This window comes from Hyperoodon ampullatus (genome assembly GCF_949752795.1).
Source record: "Hyperoodon ampullatus genome assembly, chromosome: 18".
Taxonomy (NCBI): Eukaryota; Metazoa; Chordata; class Mammalia; order Artiodactyla; family Ziphiidae; genus Hyperoodon; species Hyperoodon ampullatus.
The window spans coordinates 11,935,979-11,961,807 of NC_136931.1; the positions used below are offsets into that span (position 1 = coordinate 11,935,979).

Here is a 25,829-nt window from a genome sequence, read left to right on the forward strand (position 1 = left end):
CAGGAGACACGCCTGACGGTACCCTCTGGAGGTAGGCCCACTGATTTTAATCCAAAAGGAGATTCTGAAAGAGTCCTGTAACTAAGCCCCAGCCCTCCCAGCTGCAGTTCAGGGGCTGGGCAGGCCAGCCGACGTTGGTGTGACTGCAGATCTTAAAGTAGCCCCAGCGCCTGGCCCCAGGCCCTCGCAGCTGCGGTTAGGGAGCAGTCTTGCCAGGATATACGTCATCCCTGCCCCCAGAGGTAGGCCCTCAAAGCTTAGTCTGACTATGGATATAGAAGTGATCCTGGAACCCAGCTCCACATCCTCTCAGCTGCAGACCAGGAACAGTCCTGCCCACTCAGGGACGTGGAGGGAGACACACCCACCCCCCTGAAGTGGTCCTGTAACTGGGCTCCAGCCCTTCCCGGCCACAATCCGAGAGCAGTCCCACCTGCCCTGGGACCTGGTAGGAGACACGTGCCTCCATGCCCCTGAAGGCAGGAGGCCTGCAGACCTTGTCCCAGCTATGGACCCTGAAGCACCCCTATGAATCAGTTCTGGCTCCTCTCAGACACAGTCTGGGACTAAACCTGCCTGCCCAGGGACCTTCCCAGTGATGCTCCTTCAAATGCACAGACAATAGTGCAAGACTACTTAGATCACAAAAAATCAGGCAAATATGACACCACCAAAGGACACTAATAAACTTCCAGTAATTGACCCCAAAGAAATGAAGGTCTCTGGTCTAACAATTCAAAATAATCATCTTAAGAAAGCTCAATGAGATACAAGAAAACACGGACAGATAACTAAACAAAATCAGGAAAGCAATGTATGAATAAAATGAGAAGCTTAACATTTCCAAGCAGTCTTTTGATGAGATGCAGCTCAGAACTTTCCCCCTTGAGGACAAAGGTGGAAGATTTTATACATCAGTTCTCATCTTCTGTCAGTCAAGGTAGCCTCACAGGTAGGCAACAGTGCCCATACTCCACCATCAGAATTTATGGTGCCCAGTGGATTCCCTGGAAGCAGATCATCCCTCAGCATCACAGGGCAGGACGCTACAGGTAAGTGGTACCACCCAATATAAGACCCTGTTACACCTGTGGGAAGTTGAACTTGGTCCTGGTTGGAGAAAGAGGTGGGGCTGAGAAGATGTAAGTGTTGCCTAAGAGGTGTCCAACACACAACAGCACATCTGTAATTATAATAGTCTCTAATATGAGTGAATACAAAAAAGATGGTCTTCTACTGCTAGCTATAGTCACACTTCCGCTCCATCCTCTCCTAGGTAAGATGCTCAAGATAATTATGCATGGATCAGACAAGAAAGCTCTAGGCCCTGCTTTCACTGTTTCTCTGGTTATGCAAACCACCATGCTTTCAGAACACATGTGCACGCCAGCCGAGAGAGAGCATCTCAGGTGTAGGCCAAGCCCGACCCCCTTCACACATGTATGCCAATATTTTGTTCACGAGAGAGAGTGGCTTTTAATTTTCCTTCCTTGTTTGTCCTTGACAGGGTTTGGTATCAAGGTTATGCTGGTCTCATAGAATGAGTTGGGGAGTATTTTGACTTTTTTTCTGTCCTCTGGAAGAGAATGTGTAAGATTCGAGTCGTAGCTCCCTTAAAAGTGTTTGGGGGCTTCCCAGGTGGCGCAGTGGTTGAGAGTCCACCTGCCGATGCAGGGGACACGGGTTCGTGCCCCGGTCCGGGAAGATCCCACGTGCCGCGGAGCCACTGGGCCCATGAGCCATGGCCACTGAGCCTGCGCGTCCGGAGCCTGTGCTCCGAAACGGGAGAGGCCACAACAGTGAGAGGCCCGCATACCACAAAAAAAAAAAAAAAAAAAAAAAAAAAGTGTTGGAAGTATTCACATATGAATTCATTTTAGCCTGGAGTTTTCTGTTGGAGCGTGTGAATTATGGATTTACTACCTTTACCTGACAGAGGAATATTTAAATTTTATTTTATTTCTTGGGCACAATTTTTCAGGCTGAGTTTTTCAAATAATTTGTTCAATTCATTTAAATTTTCACAATTATTAGCAAGAAGTCTGTTAAAATATCCTCTTATGTTTTTGTCTTACTGATTGTCTATATGGCATGTTTTCTATTTCATTAATGATGTACTGTTCTTTTATTCCTTTCCTTTTCCTTACTTTGGGTTTAATCTGTTGTCCTTTCTAATTTCTTGAGAAACCGAATAAGTAGGCAATGGATGGGTTATTAATATTTAGCTTTCCTTCTTCTGTGTTATGTACAGTTAAGGTTATCAATTTTTTTTTTTTTTTTTTGCGGTACGCAGGCCTCTCACTGTTGTGGCCTCTCCCATTGCGGAGCACAGGCTCCAGACGCGCAGGCTCAGCGGCCATGGCTCACGGGCCCAGCCGCTCCGCGGCATGTGGGATCTTCCCGGACTGGGGCGCGAACCCGCGTCCCCTGCATTGGTAGGTGGACTCTCAACCACTGCGCCACCAGGGAAGCCCAAGGTTATCAATTTGATCTAAGCTGCATCTCACAACTCTGACCTATAGTATTTTCTTATCAGTGAGTTTAAACGTTCCCTAATTTCCACTGAGATTTCTTTTTAAGAAGTGTGTTAATTAAATTCCACACCTTTCTGGGTTTTTAAGTATTTTTTAATTATTGATTTCTAGCTTAATTCAACTGTACTAGGGCATCTACTCTGCATGATATAAATCCTTTGAGATTTGTTGAAACAATTTTTATGGCGCCGAATAAATTTAAGTAAATATTCTAGGTACTCTGGATAAGAATGTGTATTCTGCAGTATTTGGAGGCAGAGGTTTATATATGCTACTCATTATATAAATATAAATTACATATGTAAATATTTTGTCAAATTTGTTAACTGCTGTTAAAATCTGTATTTCCACTGATCTTTTCTTTGGCATACTTCTTAAATAAGCTACAGAGAGAGAAATATTAAAAGCCTCTCACTATGTTTAGTGTTTCAATTTGTAATGTCTATTTCTCCTATTATTTCTGTCCATTTTTCTTTCTGTATTTTGAAGCTCTGTTATTTCGTGCAGACAATGTCAGACTCACTATATGGTATTTCCTTTTTCTCCAGGATCTTTGACCCTGAAGGCTTGGCTATCTTGGTTTTTCTCAGATATCTTCAAGCGGTTAACACTTTCTAGCTGGTTTACTTGTTTATAGAAAGGCAGCTAACTGTTATGGGCTGCGCGCGTCTCCACCCCCACCCCCCAAAGTTCATACACTGAAGCCGTACCCCACAATGTGATGGTATTTGGGACCTTGCAGAGGTGGTTAGGTTTAGATTAGGTCTTTAGAGTGGGACCCCCCTGATGGATTAGTGACCTTATAAGAAAAGGAAGACAGATCTTTCTCTCCCCTCATGCAAACACCAAGGAAAGCCACGTGAGCACATGGCATGAAAGAGGCCGCTGCAAGCCAGGACAGGCTCTCACCAGGAACAGAATCTGCTGACACCCTGATCTTGGGCTTTCCAGCCTCCAGAACTGTAAGAAAAAAATGTCTGTTGTTTAAGCCACCTCGTTTGTTGTATTTTATTATAATGTCTAAAGCTAGGGTTTACACTAGAGTTCAGACACTAGCTTTTCTAAATTATTCACACAGCCAGCCACCTTGCTAGCCACCTTGCCCATTCCTTTAATGGGAGGTAAGACAAAGCCTTAGGTAAAGTTTTATCATCCAGAGTTTCCTGGGAGATCAGGCTGTGTGTGGGACTTCACTTGAAATTGCTTTCTTCCCCTTGCTAATCCGGCTTCTTATACTCCCTCACTGTCTTCTCCTGGGAACCATCCCCTAATAAACCTTTAGCACCACAATTGTTAGTCCAGGGTGTGCTTTTGGGAGAACTCAACCCAATACATCACCCAATTACTTACTCACTGTTTATTTTCACTGTACCTACATGTGAAATTTTCCTCCTCACAGAATGAAAAATATTAGATACATACAAAGAAGTGTAACCTATATATTAATGATAATTTAAAATTTTATGAATGTATTTTAACTGACTAAATTTAAGTCCCTGTATCAATTTCAATAGGTTCATATTTATAACTTGAATTCCTATATTTTATAACAGTTGAAGACATTTCCTAAGCCAGGCACATTCTGTGTCTTCTAGTTTGAGAGGACTTAGAAGGACAGTCTGCCTTAAGATTCTCCCCTTCTTCTTGAAAAGCCATCAATGTCACTCACTCACATGCTTTGAAAATCTCCATTATTAGAGTGAGTCAAAAGGAAAAGAGATGGTGCCTATAGAATATTACAAATAAAAAGAGTACATTGTCATACAATTTAGAGATCCCCAAATTCAACCCCATACTTTTACAGGAAAGGAAAAAAAGAGAGGAAATGTCTTTTCCCCAAGACCACCCACAATTTAGTATTATAACCTAGGTTTTGTGATTCCAGAACCAGCATTTTTTATCACTATAAATTACTTAGGATCAGCTACATGGCACATTCACTGGGCTTACATTATCAAACTGATTTAGAGCTGAAGAAAGCATGGTACAGGGCAGACAAGGACGATAAAGGGTAAGACTGAGGGAGGAGCAAGACACTGGCCAGAGATCAGAAGAGAGTAGAACATGTTCTTAAGGAAGAGGGCCCAGAAGGGAGAGATACATCCAAAGTAAGAGAGAACCAAACATTCAGGAGGACAACCACCTCTGGTATTAAATCAAATGAACTGATAGAAGAATGGAAGTGATTCTATATTAATTCCAGAAGTGACAGCAAACTCTCCTATACTTTAATGAATAGAGGATACAGGCATATCAAGAAATAAGATGTAAATATTCACTAATCTTTACTTCACCTTCTCAAAGCCAGTACGCAAAATATAATCTATAAGTGCACGTGACACACCACTGACCATAAAACTGATCTGGAACTTCATTTGCCAAACCTTTATTGAAATGTTAGTAAGTTTTTTTTAACTTCATAAACCAATTTCCAATTGATAAAAAAGTAAAAATATTTTAAATAAAACCCCCAGATTACCCTAGGTCACAGACTCTGACTAAGGGTATATAAGAACATTTTATCTTTACTTCAAGCTAATAATGAACATATAAAATATAATTCTTTGTTTGGCCCTGAATCAAGGCCAGCAGTTTGGCTGTTGGTGTCACGTAGGAGCCTAAAGAAGTCTCTTTCTATGGTCTATGGGCCATTTCAGAACTTTGGAAATGTAATGGTCAATTCATTAGAAAGAAACATCTAAGTCGTTGGTGACAGATATGGGCTAATACTTATTTGCAGTTGATTAATACTGGGATTCCAAAATTTTGAGACCCCTGATTTAACTCATTCATTAGAATTATAATACTGTTAAATCCAATTACTATAAAAAAATTGCTGAGGATCCAAAAACAGTCAGATGATTCTGAACTGTGAGCTTTCTTTGAATATTATCCTTTGTATGGTCAGGGCCCTGACTTGTATATTTTAGACTTCATTCAAATAGGAAACTTACATTTACTGTTGGGCTGTAAAATTTTTTGAGCTGTATATTGAACTGTGAAAGTGAATCTATATTATGGACATTGATTGAGAAAGTTACTTTCATAGTAAATGCACCATTTAAATATGGTGATCTTCATTATATGAAAGGCATAAATCTTGCTGGATTTCATTTGCCTGGCAAGATATACAAATATTTGGAAAGTAAAATGTATTTTCTTTAATAGGAAGGGAGGGAAGACTTCCTTGCTCTTTTGAAAGGAAAACTGATTTTTGTCTATTCTGCTTATTAAATATTTTACCAATTTATTAATTATTGTAACAAATGTCTGGTAAAGGATTACTGCCCTTAATATATAAAATCCTTGTGCAGAGTAATTAAAAACTATAAATAAATGCTCAAAAAAAATTCTTTGATCCTGCTTTGCTCTATAATTAATCAAGAATAAAAAAACCCTTCTACTAGAGTTATGAGGATGCCTGAATTTTGAGATTACCTTTGTATAAATCAAAGTATATATTTGGCCTGTGAGGTTTGCTAAAGTGGAGTTAATTGGCAGGACACACTCTGAAACTGTTTAACACTCTCTTGGGACCGTGCTTTTGTAATTCTTGTGGTTACACCACAGTGCCGTGATCATTTTCAATAAAGCCAAAACCACTTCAGTATTATCCCTATTCTTCCAAAAGAAAGCCAGAGAATTAAAGCATAGAGATTAAGTATTTCTTCCGTCTTTAAAAAAGTAAGAGACAAATGTAAAACAGATAGCTAGTGGGAAGCAGTCGCACAGCACAGGGAGATCAGCTCAATGCTTTGTGACCACCTAGAGGGGTGGGATAGGGAGGGTGGGAGGGAGATACAAGAGGGAGGAGATATGGGGATATATGTATACATATAGCTGATTCACTGTGTTAGACAGCTGAAACTAACACAACATTGTAAAGCAATTATACTCCAATAAAGATGTTAAAAAATAAATTTAAAAAAATTACTTCCTACTTAAATAAATGAATTTAAAAACGTCTTCCTAAAAATAAATTAATTAATTAAAAAAAAAAGTAAGGTAGTAATGATTTAAACCCAGGAATGGTGAATTGATCCAGATACGTCTAACACTAAAGTGTTCACTCTTCACCTAAAATGTCATGATCCACTGGAGAGAGTACAAAGGAGAGAAGCGGAGCCGGTTAACGAAGGTTCAGGTGTGCTGGAGAAGCCTGCGTCCTGTGACTGCGGGGGTGACTCTCAGGGATCTGACTATTCAGGAATTTTTGTCAGGTCCAAGTGCTCTCATCCCAACATTAAGAACTGTACATCTCCTAATCTCAGAGATCAATTAGGGCAAGACAGAAAAATAGGGCAAAGCTAATACAAAGTCAGGTAATTACAGCCTGACTCAGCGTGGAGGTGTGGGACCCTTGCAATTCAGGTAGTTATTCAGGCCGAGGGCTTACTCAGGCACATCGCATCCTGGGTGTGACGGGAAGCAGTTGATATGGAAGCAAATAAACTGTTGGCATCTTTTGTTCTCTAGCCAACTCTATAGAAATAGGTGGTCCCCAATGCAGTCAGTTCTCTATACTCAGTTCGCGAGGCTCACCTGCCCCATTTCCGGTCCTGGGGACCATCAGGCACATTTCAGACCTACACCCACCATGCCAATGAGGCTCTCCTTTTCTGAGGCCTGAGTTTTTTCAGTGCTGTGCAAAATTCATCTCTTATTCTTTTCCTCATAAAGTACTGGTTATCAAATATATTAATTTTATCATTTTAAATGTGATAATTATAAACGATTATATGCAATATGTTTAATGGCAAGAAACATTTACCTCACCTATCCTCTTAAGCACTGACATGCACCATGCATACCTTGGGAATTTATCTCTGGGATTTTAATTTAAGCATAATAGTTGCATGCAAAGAAGCACAATGATTTAGGGCAGTAAGAATTGCCAAATAGGACTTCCCTGGTGGCTCAGTGCTTAAGAATCCGCCTGCCAGTGCAGGGTACATGGGTTCAAGCCCTGGTCGGGGAAGATCCCACATGCCATGGAGCAACAAAGCCCATGCACCACAACTACTGAGCCTGTGCTCTAGAGCCTGCAAGCCACAACTACTGAGCCCGTATGCCACAATGACCAAGTCCATGTGCCGCAACTACTGAAGCCCACGCGCCTAGAGCCAGTGCTCCACAACAAGAGAAGCCACCGCAGTGAGAAGCCCGCGCATTGCTCACCGCAACTAGAGAAAGCCCACGCACAGCAACGAAGACCCAACAAAGCCAAAAAAAGAGAAAAAAAATGGGCAAATAATTCTGTAGAGAATGTTATAATTTTCCTCACTAGAAGTACATCCAGAATGAGAGTTCTCCCTGTCAACTAACTAAATATGCTGATTTCTCTACAGATAGATGCTTGATTTTAACAGCAAACCCTATAGGCATGAGGAAAGCACTGCTTTATAAGCATTTAGAGTAGAAGGGCTTAGCTGTGGATAAATAAAATAGACAATGGGAAAATACAGACATATATTCCACTTTTTAGCAAAAGAGGAAATATTTTGATCTTACAGAATAGAGGAGAGAAAATTCACAGTATTGGTCACTTATGGAAGCAACCTACTATATAATTAAACACACGTACATATATACGTTTACATTCACACATACAAATATTTTGTTTTTGCTGTGTACCACCATTTTATTTACTGCATTATACATGCACATCAGTTTGCAATAACCCATTTCCAAGGTTTCCCAAGTACATGAAAATAAAAAAACATTCATTTGGAATATAATGCAACTTCAGGAACAGTTCAACATATATGGCTTCTTATATTTTGTCCTAAGAACACACTTGGACCATCAAATGGCACACTAGAACCTGTCTGAACTGCACACTGATAATGGCAATGATTTAAGATGCCGAATGTAATTCAAACTACGCTGAAACTGCAAAACTGGGACTAATATACAAGGGCAGAGAGATTTAATTCCATTACAAAGCCGGTATTAGTAGCAATTGGTTTTTGTTTGTTTGTGTGGTTTACAGTTAATTTTGGATCACACGTCTCTGAGCTATGAAATCTGTCAGGTTCAAATTGAGATGCATCTTCCCAGTGCAAAAAAAGTACAAAAGAAGTCACTTAGTGGCACTTGTACTAGCTTCCCAGGGCTGCTATAACAAAGTGTCAATAACTGCACAGCTTAATAGAATTTACTCTCTCACAGTTTTGGAGGTTAGATGTCCAAAACTGAGGTGTCAGCAAGGCCATGCTCCCTTTGTGGGCTTTAGAGAAAAATTCTCCCCCTGGTGCTTGCTGGCAATATTTGACATTTCTTGGTTTGTAACTATATCATTTCAATTTCTGCTTCCATCTTCTCATGGACTTCTTCCCTCTGTCTCCTCTGTCTCTGCGTCTCTGTGTACCTCTTTCCCCTTAGAAGGACACCAGTCACTGGATTTAGGGCCCAGCCTAATCCATTATTACCTCATCCTGATTATACCTGCATAGACCCTAGATCTAAACAAGGTCACATTCTCAGGTACTAGGTGTTAAGAATTAAATATATCATTTAGGGGGACACAATTCAACTCACAGAAGTCTACCCTTTGCTCCCCCCAAAATTCATGTCATCATCATGCAAAATACATTCACCCCATCCCAACATCCCCAAAAGTTGTAACCCATTCTAGCATCAACTCTAAGTCCAAAATCTCATCTAAATACAATCAACACAAGAAATCCTAAATCTTATCTTCCAAACCATCTAAATTAGACATAAGTGAGACTCTGGGTATGGTGCATCCTGAGGAAAACCTCCATCTGTGGACTGTGAAACTAGAAAACAAATTATCTGCTTTCAAAATACAAGAATGGGACAGTCATAGGATAGACATTCCCATTCCCAAAGGGAGAAACTGAAAGGAATAACGGAGTTATGGGTCCAAAGCAAGTCTGAAACCCAGCAGAGCAAATTCCACTAAGTCTCAAGGCCCGAGCATAATCCTCTGTGGCTTGATGCTCTGCCCTCTGGTCCTGCAGAGGCCCCACTGGCCCCAGACTCAGGACCCATGGAGACCTTGCTGGCCTAGCTTCTGTCTCTTTCAGTCTAGGCAAGTAGTGTTTCTGCTAGGATAAAATTCTCAAAAACTGCCTCCTATGCAATTAACAGAAGCATGTCCTCCACAGATCTTTCTGGATAACCCCATCTGTATTCCAGGGTTCAGTTGAGATGATGGACTGCATTCATGAGTCACACTCCTAATCTCTTTAGCAAAATGAGCCCACACCTTTTGATGTTCTCTCTAGAGCGTTTTTTTGCAGTATAGATAGGCTGAGAAATTTCCAACTCATCAAATTCTGGTTCCTTTTTTGCTTAACAGCTCCTTCCTCCATTTATCCCTTTCCTCCGGTGTTTTACTATAAGCTGCAAGGAGAGTACATCTTCCATATGTTGCTTGGAAACATTCTGAGGTAGATGTCAAGTTCATCACTTACAAATTCTCCTTTCCACCCAACACTAGAACACAACTCATCCCACTTCCCCACCACTTTATTACCAGGATTGCCTTCCCTCCAGTGTCTCATAATATGACCCTCTTTTCTTTTGGAGAGCTCTCCAGAAGCACTTTATCCTCCACATTTCCACCAACAGCAGTCTCTTCAAGGCAATCTAGGATTTTTCTATCACACACCTGAAAATTCTTCCAACCTCTGCCCATTACCCAATTCCAAAGCCACTTCCATATTTTTAAATATTGTTTCAGTAGCACTAAACTTACAATACCAAAATCTATATTAGTTTCCTAGGGTGGCTGTAATGAAGTATCCCAAACTGGCTTAAAGTAACAGAAATTTATTCCCTCACTGTTCTGGAGACCCAAAGTCCAAAATCAAGGTGTCACCAGTCACGCATCCTCTAAAAGATCCTTCTTTGCCTCTTCCCAGCTTCTGGTGGTTACTGGCAAACCTTGGAATTCCTTGGCTTGTAGCTGCTTTACTTGAATTTCTGCTTCTGTCTTCACCTGGCCTTCTTCTCTCTGTTTTCTCTGTTCCTGTGTCTCCAAATCTCATTCTCCTTATAAGGCCTTATCTGGAGCCCACCCTAATCCAATATGACCTTATTTTAACTCGATCACATCTGCAAAGACTCTAGGTCTAAATAAGGTCGCATCCATAGGTATCAGGGTTAAGATGTGAATGTATCCTTTTGAAGGACACATTTCAACCCACAATAGAATTAAGTGACAAAATTAAATTAATATACCTCAAAAAAAGTAAATTTTCTTCTTCCCTACTGGTAGAATTGGAATAATTACATTTAACTGTAGTCTTTTTCTGATTTCCTTTCCCCATTACAGGGCTTAGTCATTATCACAGTGTTACCCAGAGCACTTCTTATCTCACAGATGGAAAGCAGTGGGATGTTGAGCTTGATTCCTCATTTCTTGCTAATCTGTTCTTTGGCTCTAAGTTTTCCAGATTCCATAGCAAAAAGGTAACCCTATCTGTGTTCCTAGGATACTACGATCTTTATTTGCTGATTCAGTTTATTTATACATGACCTGCTGACTTAGCTGAACACCCTTCCATAGCCTGATTTAAATACCACGAGGAATGTTGGCATACTAGTATAATATACAGCCTTTAATAAATCATTCAAAACCTGATATTCTCTTGTGAACACTTCATGTAATTAATAGGTAAAAAAAGAAAAAGTAAATAAAAAAGAAAAATGTAATCAAGCAGGTTGACAACCAGCAAAAGATAATTAAAATGATCCTGTTGTGTTTCTCCATTTCATTAACATGCAAATGAGATTCATGAAGTTTAATATTGTGTTTCACCAAGAGCCATAGAAACGAATTAAGAATGAAAATGAGTCCTACTGATAGCCTCCTGATGAGTATATAAATTAATAAAAAATATGATTTGATCAAATCAATAACATATTATATATATATATATAGAGAGAGAGAGATTTATTGAACTTCAACAAATAAAAATAAAGATAAATAGTTACATTAAATTTTGTATCTCTTTTGATGGGCCAAATCCTATGAAACCTTATTATAACTCAAATGGAGTGGTGGTAAAGGTTAAACTCTGTTTTACTTTAAAAAGAAATATAAGATGGAAACTTCATTCTAAGGTCAGTGTTGTGATGACAGCATTCCTATGGAAAGGACCATTGGTTCAGGATCTGGACTGACCCCCATAGGGCTAGGAAATCCCACTTGCCTGTGGTAAGGGATTCAGAATTGAAAATAGGAAGAGATAGTCCAATGTGACAATAACTTTCACTATAAGGCAAATAAATGTAACAGACAAGAATTATCTACACAAATATATTCAAAGCCCACAAAATTCTCCATTTGATACAAGGATCTCAGTTATTACTCTCCAATGATATTCTCACACTAAGAAACACACAAAGTTATGGCAATTATACCTAATTAAAAAAAAGAAACACACATAGAGGACTGTATCAAATAATATCAGATAAAATTTTTTAAATAAACCCATGCTACAGAGTTAGATATTTATAACATGGACCATATGGCAACACACACACACACACACACACACAATCTATTTGTTATGTCCAATGTTCAATGTACTCAAACATTAAACAACAGCACAAAGGATAAGATCAAGGAGTAAAATTAGAAGAAGTAGCTGCAGCATGTGAGAAGGGAATAATAAATGAGTGAATCACGGTTTTAATAATATATGATGTCAGTGTCTTTTCTTATGGTTGTTAAAAATATTTTCTTTGTTAGTATTGCCAATCCTCTTTCCATAGAATGCATGAGCAGATGGGTTTTGCCTTAGCATATTATAGAAAGGGATAATAACGATACTTTGTCTTTAAGTGCAGAGAGTTTTGAAATTCTCTTATATCTACAGCAAGTTGCCATTTAATTATCTGCACTTTTCTTTAAACATACTCAAGCAATCAAACACAACCTACCTAAGAGATAGTCAACAATATGAACTGAGTATTCCTAAAGGAGCATGAAAGCTTATTAACTTCCCATTCCTCTACAGGAGAGAAAGTCATGTCATTCATTTTGAGAATTAACTAAACTTTGGGATGATTATTGTTAAATAACTAGCAACTTTTAAAATCGCTTCTTGCAAACTTCCTTGCTTATCTTGAAATAGAGGGCCAATTAAATTTTCATGGCTACTGTATACATAATGATTGTATATTGTTGTAGAAAAGTATATTTTAGGATCAAGATGGCAGAGTAGGAAGACCCTGAACTCACCTCCTCCCACATGCACACCAAAATAACAACTACTTAGAAAGTAACTGTCAGGGCTGCCCTGGTGGTGCAGTGGTTAAGAATCCGCCTGCCAATGCAGGAGACACGGGTTCGAGCCCGGCTCCGGGAAGATCCCACATGCCGCGGAGCAACTAAGCCTGTGCGCCACAACTACTGAGCCTGCACTCTAGAGCCCATGAGCCACAACTACTGAAGCCTATGTGCCTAGAGCCCGTGCTCTGCAACAAGAGAAGCCACTGTGGTGAGAAGCCTGTGCACCACAATGAAGAGTAGCCCCCACTTGCCACAACTAGAGAAAGCCCGCACCCAGCAATGAAGACCCAATGCAGCTAAAAATAAATAAATAAATACATTTATTAAAAAAAAGAAAAGAAAAGAACTATCAATGAGAACAACCTGAAGATAAGAAAAGATTTTCCACAACTAAAATATAAAGAAAAAGCCACAAGACAGGTAGAAGGGACAGAGATGGAGTCTAGTCAGTAACCCCAGCACAGGATCAGTGACCCACAAACATGAGGGAAATCATAGCAACAGAGGTCCTCCATGAGGGGCATGGTGTTCAAGCCACACATAGGGCTCCCAGCCCAGGGATCCTGCACAGGGAAAATGAAGCCCCAGAAGTCAAGCTTTGAAAACCAGCAGGGCATATGTTTGGAAGAGCCAGAGGGCTATAGAAAACAGAGACTCCACTCTTAAAGGGTGTGCAGAAAATCTCACATACTCCAAGTCCCAGTGTAGAGGCAGTAGTTTGAAAGGCACCTGAGTCAGACTCACTTCATGCCCGTGGAGAGCCTCCCAGAGAGACAGGAGGCAGCTGAGACTCCCCTGGGTAATGAGACACTGGTGGTGGCCATTTTTGGAATCTCCTTCTACTGAGCTGACACCAGCACTGGCAAGTGTCATTCTGGAATCCTCTCTCTAGCTTATTAGTGCCAGGAGCCGACAACACCCACCAGTGGGCCCACAACAGCCATGCACCACCAGGTCACATAGCCAGCCAGGTTGGGGGTTAGCCCCAACTGCCAGCCCGCCCACAGTAGTGGGCCCTGCCATAACAAAAGGGCACATGCAGCCCACACAGGGGACACCCCTGGAGATATAGCTCTGATGGTCAGAGGGGAGTGTGCTGCTGGCCCAGAGGACATCTCCTATGGAAGACCACTTCAAAAAGACTGGGAGATGTAATGGAACTACCTAATACATAGAAATAAACACAGAGAATTAGGGAAAATGAAGAGACAAAGAAATCTGTTCCAAATGAAAGAACAAGACAAAACCTCAGGAAAAGAACTAAATGAAATGGAGATAAGCAATCTACCCAATAAAGAATTCAAGATAATGATCATAAAGATGTTCACCAATCTTGGGGGAATGGATGAACTGAGTGAGAACTTCAACAAAAAGTTAGAAAATTTAAAAAGAAATCAGAGCTGGAGAATAAAACAACTGAAGTAAAAAATACACTAGAGGGTATCAATGGTAGATTAAATGATACAGAAGAATGGATCAGTTATCTGGAAGACAGAGTAGTGGAAATCAACCAAACTGAACAGGTAAAAAAAAAAAGTTTTTAATAAAGGTAATTCAGGGACCTCTGAGACAACATCAAGCATAGGAACATTCACATTATAGGGTCCCAGAGGAAGACAAGAGAGAAAAAGGACAAGAGAATTTTTGGAAGAAATAACACGCAGAAACTTCCCTAACCTGGGGAAGAAAACAGACATCCAGGTCCAGGAAGCACAGAGTCCCAAACGAGATGAACCCAAAGAGGTCCATACCAAGACACATTATAACTAAAATGGGAAAATTAAAGATTAAAGTGAGAATCTTAAAAGTAGCAAGAGAAGAGCAACTAGAAGGGAACTCCCATAAGACTGTCAGCTGACTTTTCAGCAGAAATTTTGCAGGTCAGAAGGGAGTGCATGACGTATTCAACGTAATGAAAGGAAAAAAATCTACAAACAAGGGACTTCCTTTGTGGTCCAGTGGTTAAGACTTTGCCTTCCAATGCAGGGGGTGCGGGTTCGATCCCTGGTTGGGGAGCTAAGATCCCACATGCCTCACAGCCAAAAAACCAAAACATAAAACAGAAGCAATATTGTAACAAATTAAATAAAGACTTTAAAAATGGTCCACATCAAAAAATCTTAAAACAAAACAAAAACCCTACAACCAAGAATACTCTACCCAGCAAGATTATCATTCAGATTTGAAGGACAGGTAGAGTTTGGCAGAGACGCAAAAGCTAAGAGTTCAGCACCACTACACTGGCCTTATAAGAAATGTTAAAGGGACTTCTAAGAAGAAAAGAAAAAGCCACAACTAGAAATAAGAAAATTACAAAAGGAAAAAAATCTCACTGGTAAAGGTAAACATATAGTAAAGGTAGTCAATCAACCACTTATAAAGCTAGTAGGAAAATTACAAGACAAAAGTAGTAAAATCATCTGTATCTACAATAAGTATTTAAGGGATACACAAAATAAAAAGATACAAAATATGATGTCAAAAACATAAAATGTGGTGGAGGGACTAAAAACATAGAGTTATTAGAATGTGTTCGAGCTTAAGAGATAATCAAATTAAAATTGATACCTATATATAATAAATAATTATATATGAACCTCATAGAACCACAAACCAAAAACCTATAACACACACAAAAATGGAAAAAAAATCCAAATATAACATTAAAGACAATCATCATATCAGAAGGGAAGAGAACAAGAAAAGAAGAAAGAACAGAGAAGAACTACAAATATAACCAGAAAACAATTAACAAAATGGCAATAAGTACATTCCTATCAATAATTACTTTAAATGTAAATGGACTAAATGCTCCCGTCAAAAGACATACAGTAGCTGAATAGATTAAAAACTAAAAAGACCCATATATATGCTGCCTACAAAAGACTCCTTGCAAATCTAAAGACACTCACAGATTAAAAGTGAGGTGATGGAAAAAGAAATTCCATGCAAATGGAAACAAGTAGAAAGTTGAGTTAGCAGTAATTATATCAGACAAAACAGACTTTAAAACAAAGATTGTGGGGTTCCCTGGTGGCGCAGTGGTTGAGAGTCCGCCTGCCGATGCAGGGGACACGGGTTCGTGCCCTGGTCCAGGAGGATCCCACATGCCGCGGAGCGGCTAGGCCCATGAGCCATGGCCGTTGAGCCTGCGCGTCCGGAGCCTGTGCTCTGCAACGGGAGAGGCCACAACAGTGAGAGGCCCGTGTACCGCAAAAAAAAAAAAGATTGTAACGAGAGACAAAGAAGGACATTACAAAATGCTAAAGGGATCAACCCAACAAAGACATAACACTTGTAAATATATATGCACCCAAAATAGGAGCACATCAATATATAAAGCAAATATTAACAAACATAAAGGGAGAAATTGACAGTAATACAATAACAGTAAAGGACTTTAACACTCCACTCATGTCAATGGACTGATCATCCAAACAGAAACTCAATAAGGAAACACTGACCTTAAATGACACATTAGACCAGATGGATTGATATATACAGAACATCTCATCCTAAAATACCAGAATATACATTATCTTCAAGTGCGCATGGAACATTCTCCAAGACAGATCACAAGCTAGGCCACAAGAAAAAGTCTCAGTAAATTTAAGACAACTGAAACCATATCAAGCATCTTTTCTGACCATATGAGTATGAGACTAGAAATTAACTACAAGAAAAAAACTAGAAAAAACATAAACACATGGAGTCTAAACAATATGCTACCAAACCACCAATGGGTCACTGAAGAAATCAAAGAGGAAATTAAAAAATACCTTGAGAAAAATGAAAATGGAAATCCATGGCAATACAGGCCTACCTCAGTAAACAAGAAAAATGTCAAATAGACAATCTGAACTTACACATAAAGGAAGTAGAAAAAGAAGAAAAGAGCCCAAAGTTAGCAGAAGGAAATAATAAAGAGCAGAGCAGTAATTAAAACAAACAAAAAAAGGACCAAGAAAAAAAAAGACCAATGAAAAAAAGAACTGAGTTTTTTGACAAGATAAACAAAATTGATAAACCTCTAGCTAGACTCATCAAGAAAAAGAGAGAGAACCAAATAAATAAAATCAGAAACGAAAGAGGGAAAGTTACAACCAACACCACAGAAATACACAGGGTCGTAAGAGATTACCACAAATAATTATACAACAACAAATTGGATAGCATGGAAAAAAATGGATAAATTTCTAGAAACATACCATCTTTAAGAATGAATCAGGAAGAAACAGAAAATCTGAACAGACCAATTACTAGTAATGAAATTGAATCAGTAATCAAAATACTCCAAACAAACAAAAGTCCAGGACTAGACAGCTTCACAGGTGAATTCCACCAAACATTTAAAGAAGAGTTAACATCTATCATTCTCAAACTATTCCAAAAAACTGAAGAGGAAGGAATACTTCGAAACTCAGTCTAAAAGGCCAGCATCACCATGATACCAAAACTAGACAAGGACACCACACACACACACACACACAAAATTACGGGCCAATATCATTGATGAACATGGATGCAAAAATCAAAATATACAATGCATTAAAAAGGATCATATGCCATGATCAAGTGGGATTTATCCTAAGGATGCAAAAATGGCTCAATACCTGCAAATCCATCAATGTGATAAACCACGTTATATGGTCAATTAATGTACGACAAGGAAGGCAAGAATATACAATGGGGAAAAGACAGCCTCTGCAATAAATGGTGTTGGAAAAATCAGACTACATGCAAAAGAATCAAACTGGACTACTTTCTCACACCATATACAAAAATAAACTCAAAATGGATTAAGTACTTCAATGTAAGATCTGAAACCATAAAACTTCTAGAACAAAACATAGGCAGTATGCCCTTTGATATTGGTCTTAGCAATATATTTTTGGATCTCTCTCCTGAAGCAAGAGAAACAAAACCAAAAATAAACAAATGAGACCTAATCAAACTAAAAAGCTTCTGCACAGTGAAGAAAACCATCGACAAAACAAACAGGTAGCCTATTGAGTGGGAGAAGATAATTGCAAGTGACATATTCGAATAGGGTTTAATATCCAAAATATACAAAGAACTCATACAGCTCAATATCATAAAAACAACCAATTCAATTTAAAAATTGGCAGAGGACCTGAATAGATATTTTTTCAAAGAATACATAGAAATGGCCATCAGACACCTGAAAACAGGCTCAACATCACTCATCACCAGGGAAATGCAAATCAAAACCACAATGAGATGTATCTATCTCACACCTGTCAGAATGGCTATCATCCAAAAGGCAAGAAATAATAACTGTCTGCGAGGATGTAGAGAAAGAGGAACACTGGTGCACTGTTAGTGGGATTAATTGGTGTAGCTGCTATGGAAAACAGTATGGAGGTTACTCAAAAAATTAAAAACAGAAATACTATAAGGTCCAGCAATTTCACTTCTGGGTATTTACCCCAAGAAAATAAAAACACTAATTCAAAAAGATATATTCACTCCTATGTTCATTGCAGCATTATTTACAATAGCCAGGATATGGAAGCAACTTAAGTGTCCTTTGTAGATGAATGGATGAAGAAGATGTGGTATATACATATACAGTGGGATGTTTATTTTTCATTAAAAAAATAAAATCTTGCCATTTGTGACAACTTAGATGGATCTAGAGGGTATTATGCTAAGTGAAATAAGTCAGAAAAGACAAACCCATATGATTGCACTTATATCTGGAATCTAAAAAACAAACAAAACAAAATGAAATTAGATACAGAGAACAAAGAGGTGGTTATCAGAGGAGGAGGGTTGAGGGGATGAGTACAATAGGTGAAGGGAATTAGGAGGAACAAACCTCCAGTTATAAGATAAATAAGTCATGGGATGTAATATACAGCATAAGGAATATGGTTACTAATACTGTAATACCTTTATATGGTTACTAGACATAACATGGTGATCACTTCACAGTGTATTTACACATCAAACCAATATATTGTACACCTAAAACTAAAATTATATAGTATATCAACTATATTTCAATTAAAAAATGAAAATTAAAAAATTCTAAAGAAAAGTTTATTTTATAAGATACATTTTAAAAATCGCCAGATTTAGGGAATTCAATTCTTTGGGTGCTAAAATGATGATACAAGATCTTGGAACAGGTGCATCCCTTTGCCATTCTAGAGCCAATCCTAAATGTCATGTACATCCCATCAGTTTCTGCCATTTGCTTATTAAGAAATTTATTACCTTTTACAATATATCACTTACAATGATTTTACTAAAAGAGAATGGAAGATGAATGAGATTCGTCATGAACCAATCAGAGCAGAAAAAGCAGACTTACCATCTCTTCGATTTAGCCTTGCAAATCCAGGACCATGGCTGCTAGAGAGCTCGGATGAACTGCTGAATGATGCCTGAGACAAGGCAGACACCAGAGGGTCATCACAATCGTCTGCCAAAAGGAAAAATTCCACATTCAGGTTAGTAATGGGCTGACAGCTTACTTGGATTCAACAGATAAAACAAATAAACAAAACAGAACAAAACAATAAATCCAGGATCTCTAACAATATGCCCACTGCTTATATATAGTGTAAGTTCAATAAGAGAAAAAGAATTTAAAGACAAGAGCATATGGGAATGGAGAAGGAAAACTTCGTAGAAATTACAAAACAGTATCTTGAGATAGAAATGGTTTGCTTAAACAAGAAACAAAAATACCTAATCAGTATTCCTAATTTACATAAATAAATGTATATTAGGAAAGAATTATAAACTTAACTAGATTAAAACTAAGAACTTAGGGTTGCCAAAAGACATGTGATGTAAAGAGAAACATCACAACATGGAGAAAGTACTCCCCAAACAGTTTACAATTAGTATTGCAAATTAAGGAAAAAAAAAAAAAAAATAAGGAGAAACAAAAACTCCTTTTAAATCAGTTAGAAAACACCCTAGAAAAAATGACATAAGGCTAGGAGAGCTCACAGCACAGAACCGCTATTAAATGATGATCAAACTCAAAGTGTAAATTAACACTACAATTAGATACTATTTTACAAACAGCAGACCCGCAAGATTTAATAAGTCTGACAACACCAGATGGTCCAGATTATGTGGGCCAAGAGAAACTCCAACATCCTACTAGTGGGAGTGTAAAGGCGAGCACCTACTTTTAAAAAACAATTTGTCATCGGCTTGCATATTTGAACTTCTGTACCCCATGGTCCATTGATATGTATTTCCTCCTGGGCAGAGCCTCCCTATGATGAACTGCTGGTCTCAAGAAGCTTTGCCTTCTGGGTGTTATACAAATACTAGTGTTTATTGTGTGCCATCAGAAAAAAAGTTGAGAAGCATTAACCTAGAGCAATTCTTGTATTTGTGCACAGGGAGATGTGTGTGATTTCTAGCAACAATGTTCATGATAGCAAAAATTGATGAATAATCCGAACATTTACTGATCAAAGAAGAGATCAATAAATCATAGTACTCTTCACAATGAAATAACATACAGCAGGAAAAAGAACTACACCAACACACACCAAGAAATAAATAAAATAAAATAAAAAGGTTGGATCTTAGAAATAAAATATTTAATGAAAAAAGTTATAGAAGACCATATAATAATATATGTTGATAGTTTTGAGAATCTTAAAAACAAGCAAAGCTAAGTAATACATTATTTAGGGACACATGTGACTAGGAAAAAAAACTATTTAAAAAAACAAAGAAATGAAAAGCTTAGAATTCAGGATAGTGGTTACTTCTAAAGGAAGGCAGTGTGTGTGGCGTGTGTGTGTGTGTATACATACACATACCTGTATGTGTATATGAATAGGTATGTAAGGATATATATGAAAGTATATACATGTCTTGTCTATCCTATTATGTATATCACATATCCAATAAAAAGTAAGGCACAAAGAGTGAGGAAAAGTATAAGAACATTCTCATGTTGACCATGATATCTATACATGCTTATTTTATTCAGCTAATTCTTCATTTCATGCAATCTTCAGATTTTCATTTTATACAATTATTAAGTTGTTGCCATTTTTGCTCTAATCAGAAAATATTTCTCTTATATTTAGGATTTAACATATGCTGGTAATTAAAAATCATGCAGGATTATTGTCCCAATTTTTAAATTAACAATAAACATTTAAATAAATCCAGGAATTATCTAGATTCATCTGAAATTTTATGAAGCCTATGCTTCTTGAACATAGGTTTCTATAAAATAGTCACTATCAGTTTTACTGCTTAAATATTCAAACTACAATATTTTTCTGCAGTCCTGCCATTTGAAATATGTAGTTTTTCTTAAAGTTAAAGGTTTAAAGTATAAGTGGTAAGTAAAAATTTACCAACTTAACAGTTGATTGCCTTTCAAAAGAATTTGCTAAAGGTAGCATTTTATTTTTTAAGATTATCTCATTTTCATTTAAAGTCCCCTTTTTCTTCTTTCACACCTTAAACTCCTTAGCTCAGCGGTCCCCAAACTTTTGGGGGATTGTCTCATTTCCGGTTTTGTTTTGCGGTACGCGGGCCTCTCACTGTTGTGTCCTCTCCCGTTGCAGAGCACAGGCTCCAGACACGCAGGCTCAGCGCCATGGCTCACGGGCCTAGCCACTCCGCGGCATGTGGGATCTTCCCGGACCGGGCCACGAACCTGTGTCCCCTGCATCGGCAGGCGGACTCTCAACCACTGCACCACCAGGGAAGCCCTCATTTTCATTTAAAGTCCCCTTTTTCTTCTTTCACACCTTAAACTCTTTAGCTCAGCGGTCCCCAAACTTTTCGGCACCAGGGACCAGTTTCATGGAAGACAATTTTTCCACAGATGTGGGGGAATGGTTTCAGGTTGATTCAAGTGCATCACATTTACTGTGCACTTTATTTCCATTATTATTACATTGTAATATATAATGAAATAATTATACAACTCACCATAATGCTGACAGGAGGTGGAGCTCAGGCGGTAATGCAAGCGATGGGGAGTGGTTGTAAATACAGATGAAGCTATGCTTGTTTGCCTGCAGCTCACCTCCTGCTGTGCAGCCTGGTTCCTAACAGACCACAGACTGCTACCAGCCTGTGGCCTGGGGGTTGGGGACCCCTGCTTTAGCTAGCTCTTAAAAAAGACTTGATAACTGGCCCACAGTTCCTGCATGTCTATTGACTGGCTTAAGTACTGACACTCAATCTAGTTGTAATTCAAGTGTTAAGAAGTGTAGACATAAAAAGACATAACGGGCTTCCCTGGTGGCGCAGTGGTTGAGAGTCCGCCTGCTGATGCAGGGGACACGGGTTCGTGCCCCGGTCCGGGGGGATCCCACATGCCGCGGAGCGGCTGGGCCCGTGAGTCGTGGCTGCTGAGCCTGCGCGTCCGGAGCCTGTGCTCCGCAACGGGAGAGGCCACGGCAGTGAGAAGCCCACGTACGGCAAAAAAAAAAAAAAAAAAAAAAGACATAACAATCCATGAAGTGCTGAAGGAAATTCTGATTACACCCAATCACAAGCAACAACCAAAATGCTTTAGTATGCTGTGGAAGCTATGATGTGTGTGTTAGCGTGCACAAATGAGCACATTATCTATATTGGGGGGGGGTGTCTACCAAAACTATAATCATTTTTGAATCATTATGAGTATTCAGGTATAAGTGTGACCCAACAAGGCTGTTTAACTGCAATTCACAATCAATTATGCAGATTCAAATCAATGTTTCAGATGTAAAATGCCTCTCTAGTGCAATCACTCTAGAGGGCATATATTTATTGCACATTTGTTTTTGCCACTATAAACTGAGACTTAATACTGTTTTATTTTTAGCTTAAAAAGAATGGGATTAATCTAAGAGAAGGGGTGCCTATTCCACTTGTGAGAAGAGGGACATGTGATACGGGAAAGAGATCGGCAGGGGACAGGGGTTGGGGGAGGACAGATGGGGGCTTCTGGTGTTTGGTAAAGTTCTAGCTGTAGGTCTGAGTGGTGGTTACATGAGTATATACATTTCCCCCCAGTCTGTGGTATGTTTATTTAGCAGCAGAATATTCTAAAGTTATTCTTACATAGAACTAATAATAGTGAACACATTCAGTGAGCACTCGCTGCTAAGAACTTACAGCCATTCAACACGTAGTTACCAATCTTTACCACTCCTCTTTGAGGTACTGATATTATTTTATAGATGAGGTAAAACTGAGTCACAGAGTTTGGTTAATTTGCTCATCTCATTGTGATGGGACCATGATGTTTATAAAGTGAGTTGGGGTCCAGAATCTAGTAAGAACACCAGGACTATAATCACTATTTCTTTAGGTTTGGAGTATAGGAGTTTCATCAGACACCATAATGACATGAATAAAATACCTCTCAAGAAGGTACACACTCCAATTCCAGGTTTGCCAAGCTATTTGTTTATTACCAATTTGATCTGCAATAGTCTTAACACCAGGGGAGGGGGATCTCAGCAATAATGAGTCTGGAGTGAGTAAAACGGATATTTCCCTCTAGACATTAATGAAATTGTATTCTGGATTAAGAATCAGTCTCCTGGGACTTCCCTGGTGGCACAGTGGTTAAGAATCCGCCTGCCGATGCAGGGGACACGGGTTCGAGCCCTGGTCTGGGAAGATCCCACATGCCACGGAGCAACTAAGCCCGTGAGCCACAACTACTGAAGCCCGCGCGCCTAGAGCCCGTGCTCCCAACAAGAGAAGCCACTGTAATGAGAAGCCCACACACCACAATGAAGAGTAGAGCCCCCCTCCCCCGCTCACCACAACTAGAGAAAGCCCATGTACAGCAACAAAGACTCAATGCAGCCAACAATTAATTAATTTAAAAAAAAAAAAAAAGAATCAGTCTCCTGTGAATTTCATTCCAGAAAACCAGTTTTCTCTGACTGTACCAGTTAAAGCAGTAAAATGCAGGTTCTGGTCTTGCAAAGCTGAGAACCATAACCGGGGCTGATTTCCCTCCCCCTCCCAGGGAACACTTAACAATATCTGGAGACACTTTGGTCATCACAACTTGGGGGTACTACTGGAATCTAGTGGGTGGAGGCCAGGGATGCTGCTAAACACCTTACAGTGCCCAGGGTGGCACCCCACAACCAAAAATTATCCAGGCCCAAATGTCAACAGCGCAACCACTGAGAAACCCTACCCTACACTCTGGTAAAAGCAGCCCAATGAACTAGTTTTCTCCTGGGCTAATCCCCCAGCTAGAACGCTCAACTTCCTCTCAAATTTCAGTGATTGTTAGTTCTACTTTATAGCTTTTCAGAGTGCATATAATCATCATCCAGAGTGTATAAATATACAGGCATTTAAGAAAGGAGCTTTTCAAAGCTGAAATAATATATTATTTCAGCTCAAAACATAATTGTATGTTTTAATTAAGTACTATATCAGATCATCATACTATCCTGGTCCTTTCACCAAGGGACCAGTATATATGTACATATATACTATATTATATGTATATACTACACATATACTATATGTATATACTATACATATATTTATATAATAGTATAATGTATTATATACATACTATATGTATATGTACAATATTTGTACTTATATATGTATAATATGTATAATCATATATATGTATAATATATGTATAACACAGTATAGTTATACAATATACAGTTATACTATACTGTGTTATACATATGTTGTACATATATTACATATACAATTATACATATAAATATGTAATCATATATGCATTATAATACATATTATATATACAATTATGCTACACATGTGTACAGGCATGTGCATGTGTTATAACATACATATATTACAACATACACATGTATAATGTATATGTGTGTGTATGTGTGTATATATATATATATATATATATATATACAAGCTGACCCTTGTATAAATGCTAAGTTGGCCATCATATCATAAGTTTAAGTGATGGCATATACTGACATAGTAACCTTATATAAATATGTCTGAACATATTTCTATATACATACTATATGCATCAAAATGCATTAATAACAATACGTATGATTTTATATGTACATATAATAAAAATATATTTCACATAATATGAATAATACATATAATACAAATACATTTCTCTCTTTTTTTTTTTGGCCACATGGGGCTAGTTTATTGCAGTTAAATACCTCTCTCTCTCTCTCTATTATTTTTGTTTTTTGGTCCATTTTTCCATAAAGGAAATTAGAACACACTCACACACCCAAAGGGGAGGAGCGTCCAGAAACAAGAGGTGGTGTGGGACATGGCCTCCCCTGCTTAGGTCCAGGCCCCGGGGATGGCCCCCCAAAGGCTCCCCTCCTTCCCGAAAGCACCCTGTCTCAGTACCTCTAGGATCCAAGGAGGCAGTGGGATATGGCAGAGCCTCTGTCCTTCTCCCTCTTGTCTCCAGGCGAGACCACTACAAGTGCTGGGGCTTAGTGGGGGCCGGGATAAGGAAGACAGGCAGACGGTGGCGCGGTGGTGTATGTAATTTACATATTTACGTATGTAAATATATAGCGTGCAAGTACTGACACCTCTGCACCCACCCCTGCAAGTCTCCAGAGAACTGCCCACCACGGAAGCTGCTGAACAGGGAGAACCTGGGCCAACTGTGGAGCGGGAACGCTGGGCCTGGACCCTGGACGGCTGCAGCCCCCGTGCCGCACCCTAAACAGATGAGCAGCTCAGGCTGTGGCCCTCACCTCACCTCACGTCACCTTCAGTTCTCTCCCGGCACTGTAGCCTGCTATCTCTCTCCTGCTTCCTGCACATCAGTGGCACATGCCTGCCGCTGGCTCTGGCTCTGTTCCGCTCTCGCTTTGTGTCGGCGTGGAGGTCCTAGCTCCCAGCTTCCCTCGCGCTGCCTCTTGACCTTAAGAAAGAAGGTTCCTAAATGGCAGGGGCCAGGTGGAAATTCTCCGCTGCCTCTCCAACTTTCAGGACGGGCACCTGGGAGACTGAGGCCTTCCTGGCCCCCCGTGCTGCTTATTGTACCTCCCACCACCTGC

General features: G+C 39.2%; 1 protein-coding gene across 7 annotated transcripts in view; it reads right to left on the reverse strand.

The window, feature by feature from the left end:
* CNTNAP4 (contactin associated protein family member 4) overlaps window positions 1-25,829 on the reverse strand; it is a gene marked incomplete at both ends in the record, with an annotated part of 267,275 nt that overhangs the window by 211,235 nt on the left and 30,211 nt on the right. For all 7 annotated transcript variants that reach the window (XM_079723325.1, XM_079723327.1, XM_079723328.1 and 4 more), the window contains one exon: window positions 19,145-19,255. In XM_079723325.1, the coding sequence (XP_079579451.1) occupies window positions 19,145-19,255 (111 nt within the window). The remainder of the gene's footprint in view (window positions 1-19,144; window positions 19,256-25,829) is intronic.